This window comes from Tachyglossus aculeatus, chromosome 9 (assembly GCF_015852505.1).
Source record: "Tachyglossus aculeatus isolate mTacAcu1 chromosome 9, mTacAcu1.pri, whole genome shotgun sequence".
Classification (NCBI taxonomy): Eukaryota; Metazoa; Chordata; class Mammalia; order Monotremata; family Tachyglossidae; genus Tachyglossus; species Tachyglossus aculeatus.
This window is the reverse complement of record NC_052074.1, coordinates 21,430,030-21,436,029: the sequence shown is the minus strand read 5'-3', so window position 1 is coordinate 21,436,029 and position 6,000 is coordinate 21,430,030. Positions and strand designations below refer to the sequence as shown.

Here is a 6,000-nt window from a genome sequence, read left to right as displayed (position 1 = left end):
TGCAGGGCGCATGCTCCCGCCCAAGTTTCCTGGTGCCTTTTCTATTCCACCTTATGAAACTTTCTCTTTTTTTTTTCTTTTTTCCCCCATTTGGCCCCCCCCCCCCACGGGGTGTGGGCTCGGCGGCGATTTAAGGAATAAGAGAGGAGCCGGCGGGTGGGCGAGGCCGGGCCTGGGGGGAGGGGGCTGCGGTGGCGGCGGCGGTTGGGTGTGGGGGTCCCGGGCCCCGGGGGGCGGTTGTCCGACGGCTGGGCCCGGCTGCCCACCATGCCCAAGGCGTTCCTGGTGAAGAGGAGGGGGCCGCCGGCCGCCGGCCGCAGCTGGGATGGGCTGCCCGACGAGGAGAGAGCGGACACCTACATCCCAGGTCAGCCCCCGTGTGCTGCCCCCCTAATCAATCAATCGGATTGATTGAGCGCCTACTGCGTGCAGACCCCCCAATGTGCCCGCCCCCACACCGTGTGCCCCCCTCGGTGCCCGGCTGGGGAGGGGGCGAAGGGCTGAGTGGAGTGGCAGCAGGACAACCCACTGTTGGGTAGGGACTGGCCCTATATGTTGCCAACTTGTACTTGTACCCCCGGCCCATCCGCCAAGCTCGCTCTCTTCCTCCCTTCCAGGCCCTACTGAGAGCTCACCTCCTCCAGGAGGCCTTCCCACACTGAGCCCCTTCCTTCCTCTCCCCCTCGTCCCCCTCTCCACCCCCCCGCGCCTTACCTCCTTCCCTTCCCCACAGCACCTGTATATATGTATATATGTTTGTACAGATTTATTACCTATTCTACTTGTACATGTATGAGTTTTCAAGGAGTTTTCATTCAGTCGTATTTCTAGTACAGTGCTAGTACATCAGTATATACCTGTATATAGGTATATATGTTTGTACAGATTTATTACTCTATCTATTCTACTTGCACATGTATGAGTTTTCAAGGAGTTTTCATTCAGTCGTATTTCTAGTACAGTGCTAGTACATCAGTATATACCTGTATATATGTATATATGTTTGTACAGATTTATTACTCTATTCTAGTTGTACATGTATGAGTTTTCAAGGAGTTTTCATTCAGTCGTATTTCTAGTACAGTGCTAGTACATCAGTATATACCTATATATATGTTTGTACAGATTTATTACTCTATTTATTTATTTTACTTGTACATATCTATTCTATTTGTTTTGTTAGTATGTTTGGCCTTGTTTTCTGTCTCCCCCTTGTAGACTGTGAGCCCACTGTTGGGTAGGGACTGTCTCTATATGTTGCCAACTTGGACTTGTACGCCCGGCCCACGTCCTCCCCCGGGCCTGGAATGCCCTCTCTCTGCCCACCCGCCAAGCTAGCTCTCTTCTTCCCTTCAAGGCCCTACTGAGAGCTCACCTCCTCCAGGAGGCCTTCCCAGACTGAGCCCCTTCCTTCCTCTCCCCCTCGTCTCCTCTCCATCCCCCCATCTTACCTCCTTCCCTTCCCCACAGCACCTGTATATATGTATATATGTTTGTACAGATTTATTACCCTATTCTACTTGTACATATATGAGTTTTCAAGGAGTTTTCATTCAGTCGTATTTCTAGTACAGTGCTAGTACATCAGTATATACCTGTATATATGTATATATGTTTGTACAGATTTATTACTCTATCTATTCTACTTGTACATGTATGAGTTTTCAAGGAGTTTTCATTCAGTCGTATTTCTAGTACAGTGCTAGTACATCAGTATATACCTGTATATATGTATATATGTTTGTACAGATTTATTACTCTATTTATTTATTTATTTTACTTGTGCATATCTATTCTATTTGTTTTGTTAGTATGTTTGGTCTTGTTTTCTGTCTCCACCTTGTAGACTGTGAGCCCACTGTTGGGTAGGGACTGTCTCTATATGTTGCCAACCTGTACTTGTACCCCCAGCCCACGTCCTCCCCCGGGCCTGGAATGCCCTCTCTCTGCCCATCCGCCGAGCTAGCTCTCTTCCTCCCTTCCAGGCCCTACTGAGAGCTCACCTCCTCCAGGAGGCCTTCCCACACTGAGCCCCTTCCTTCCTCTCCCCCTCGTCCCCCTCTCCATCCCCCGCCGCCTTACCTCCTTCCCTTCCCCACAGCACCTGTATATATGTATATATGTTTGTACAGATTTATTACCCTATTCTACTTGTACATATATGAGTTTTCAAGGAGTTTTCATTCAGTCGTATTTCTAGTACAGTGCTAGTACACCAGTATATACCTGTATATATGTATATATGTTTGTACAGATTTATTACTCTATTTATCTATTCTACCTGTACATGTATGAGTTTTCAAGGAGTTTTCATTCAGTCGTATTTCTAGTACAGTGCTAGTACATCAGTATATACCTGTATATATGTATATACGTTTGTACAGATTTATTACTCTATTTATCTATTCTACTTGTACATGTATGAGTTTTCAAGGAGTTTTCATTCATCGTATTTCCAGTACAGTGCTAGTACATCAGTATATACCTGTATATATGTATATACGTTTGTACATATTTATTACTCTATTCTACTTATACATATATGAGTTTTCAAGGAGTTTTCATTCAGTCGTATTTCTAGTACAGTGCTAGTACATCAGTATATACCTGTATATATGTTTGTACATATTTATTACTCTATTTATTTATTTATTTTACGTGTACATATCTATTCTATTTATTTTATCTTGTTAGTATGTTTGGGCTTGTTTTCTGTCTCCCCCTTGTAGTCTTTGAGCCTGCTGTTGCGTAGGGACTGTCCCTATATGTTGCCAACTTGGACTTCCCAAGCGCTTAGTCCAGTGCTCAGCCCACAGTAAGCGCTCAATAAATACGATTGATTGATTGATTGATTGTACTTCCCAAGTGCTCTGCACACAGTAAGCGCTCAATATGATTGACGGACGGACCCCCTCTCCTCTCCCTCCCCCTGCGGCTCCCGGGCTTGGCACCCACGGGAGGGCGAGGCCCCGCCCCGAGGGCAAACGTTCATTCATTCAGTCGTATTTACTGAGCGCTTACTGTGTGCAGAGCACTGGACTAAGCGCTCGGGAGGTGCAAGTTGGCCACGTCTAGAGCCGTTGGGCTCCCAGTGTAGGAGCAGTGCGGGAGGCTGCCCGGTGCCCGCTTTGGCTGACTTGGCCTGTGCCCGGCCTGCCTTCTCCCCAGTGAGCCTGCCCTGCGCCCTCCACGACGGACACCAAGACGACCCCCACGACGGCCCCAGCGACCCCGGCCCAAAGCTTCAATCCGTCGAGAGCAGCGTTGGCAGCAGCGTTGGCAGCAGCGTTGGCAGCAGCAGCTCATCCCTGCAGGAGGCCTTAGGCGGGGCCCTGTCCCCCAGAACCGCCTCACCAGTCCTGCACCTCACCGTCAAACGCCCCAACGCCAGGTCCAAAATGAAGGTAGGGTGCCCCTGCCCGCGCCCCCGGCCCCGACGGCTTGGCCTAGTGGCTCGGAAGGTCCCGGGTTCTAATGTCCACACGTCCGCTGTGTGACCTAGGGCAAGTCACTTCACTTCTCTGGGCCTCAGTGACCTCATCTGTAAGACGGGGAAAGGGATTTGGCCCAACACGATTTGCCTGTACTTACCCCAGTGCTTAGTACACTTCTCCTCACCGTACCTCGTTCTCGCCTGTCCCGCCATCGACCCCCGGCCCACGTCCTCCCCCGGGCCTGGAATGCCCTCCCTCTGCCCATCCTCCAAGCTAGCTCTCTTCCTCCCTTCAAGGCCCTGCTGAGAGCTCACCTCCTCCAAGAGGCCTTCCCAGACTGAGCCCCTTCTTTCCTCTCCCCCTCGTCCCCCTCTCCATCCCCCCCATCTTACCTCCTTCCCTTCCCCACAGCACCTGTATATATGTATATATGTTTGTACATATTTATTACTCTATTTATTTGTTTATTTTACTTGTACATATCTATTCTATTTCTATTTATTTTATTTTGTTAGTATGTTTGGTTTTCTTCTCTGTCTCCCCCTTTTAGACTGTGAGCCCACTGTTGGGTAGGGACTGTCTCTATATGTTGCCAATTTGTACTTCCCAAGTGCTTAGTACAGTGCTCTGCACATAGTAAGCGCTCAATAAATACGATTGATCGATTGATTGATAGTACAGTGCTTGGCACATAGAAAGTGCTCAACAAATATCATTATTGTTATTATTATTGTATCCCCACACCCTGCCCTGCCTTGTCTCCCTATCCTGCCCCCACGTTGCCCACCTGCAGTGGCATCCTACCCCCATGTCCTGCCGCATCCCCACATCGTTTTTTACCTGTGACATCCTACCCCCCGCATCCTGTCACATCCCCCCATCCTGTCTCCCCCGGCGGTGACATCCCACCCCTGCTCCTTGCCGCATCCCCCCCATCCTGTCTCCACGCCATCCCCCGGCTGTGACATCCCACCCCCACGTCCCACCATTTCCCCCCCATCCTGTCCTCGTGTCGTCCCCCGGCAGCGACATCCCACCCCTACACCCCGTGGTGCCCTCCGGCAGTGACATCGTACCCCACGTGTCCCGACGTGGCACCCACGTCGCACCCTCCCAGCGATAATAATAATAATGGCATTTATTAAGCGCTGACTATGTGCAAAGCACTGTTCTAAGTGCTGGGGAGGTTACAAGGTGATCAGGTTGTCCCACGGGGGGCTCACAGTCTTCATCCCCATTTTCCAGATGAGGGAACTGAGGCCCAGAGAAGTGAAGTGACTGGCCCAAAGTCACGCAGCTGACAATTGGCAGAGCCGGGATTTGAACCCATGACTTCTGACTCCAAAGCCCGGGCTCTTTCCACTGAGCCAATGATATCCTACCCCACACTTCACCTTGCCCCCTGTCTGTCCACCCAATGGCAATACCCTTCCCACACCCCTCCGTTCCTGCCCAGGAACCTGCCCACCACAGGCTCCTTGTACCTGCCTGTGGGTGCAGGCCAGCAGCCGCTTCCCGCAGGACAGCAACGGTAGCCTCTGCCTTCGAGGCGGCCACACCGGCTCCCTCCCCGCTTTATTGCTCCAGGCCCTGGCTCCACACCAGACCCGTTGTCTCCGTGGACCGAATCTTTACAGGGAACTCCGTGGCTGCCAACCTTTTTCCCCGAGAGAGGGGAGAGGGCGAAGGGTAACAGAGTGCCGCGCAGCGTATTAATTTAGCAGTTCGGCAAGTGCAAAATCTAGATCACGGAACTCTGTGGCTACACAAACAAATGCTCTTTCTGCCGCCTGCTGATTTTGAGTTACAGAAATTGGGATTAAATGCTTCTGCGTGAAGGACTGTGGAAAGTAGGGCTTGTCAGACTTCCTAAGGTTGTATTCGGCATCATAAGTAATCGTTAGTATTTCTAGAGAGTGTGTCTTTGCATGACGGTGGGAAGGCTGAGACTACCCCTAGGATCATTTGGTTATTGGACCGGTGGTGACACATTCTGGAGCACAGGGCAACATCATGCTCACGTAGAGAAGCAGTGTGGGCTAGTGGCAAGAGCACGGGCTTGGAAGTGAGAGGATGTGAGTTCTAATCCCAGCCCCGCTGCTTGTCTGCTGTGTGACCTTGGTTAAGTCACTTCACTTCCCTGGGCCTCAGTTACCTCATCTGTAAAATGGGGATTAAGTCCGTGAGCTGCATGCTTAGAACAGTGCCTGACGCATAGTAAGCACTTAACGAATGCCATAATTATTATTATTGTAGCATGGCTCAGAGCCTGGGGTTGCTTCTCCCTCCTCACTTTTCCCCAAGGATTGGAGACCCTATGGGACAGTCTGAACATACTAAGTCAGGAGGCCTTTGCAATCTCCAGCACCCAGCCCAAGGACTCCTAGCTTAGTACGTTCAAACCCTCCCACAGGACCCCAACCCAAGAGGACAAAGCGGTTTGATTTTACAAAATCTAGGAGTCAAACAGACTGTGAAGTTGGGAAATCCTGAGGCAGGACCCTCATGGGATCACGTGCTGAGGAGCAATTCTGGAACCCAGAAAACGATCCTGGAGGGGATGGAT

General features: G+C 50.6%; 1 protein-coding gene across 1 annotated transcript in view; it reads left to right on the top strand.

Annotated features, from left to right (window-relative positions):
* The first annotated feature begins 267 nt into the window (after positions 1 to 267).
* The window catches only part of OVOL2 (ovo like zinc finger 2), a 30,085-nt gene continuing 24,352 nt past the window's right edge, over positions 268 to 6,000 (top strand). Inside the window, exons 1-2 of the mRNA XM_038751772.1 lie at positions 268 to 367; positions 3,169 to 3,404. Of these exons, the coding sequence (XP_038607700.1) occupies positions 268 to 367; positions 3,169 to 3,404 (336 nt within the window). The remainder of the gene's footprint in view (positions 368 to 3,168; positions 3,405 to 6,000) is intronic.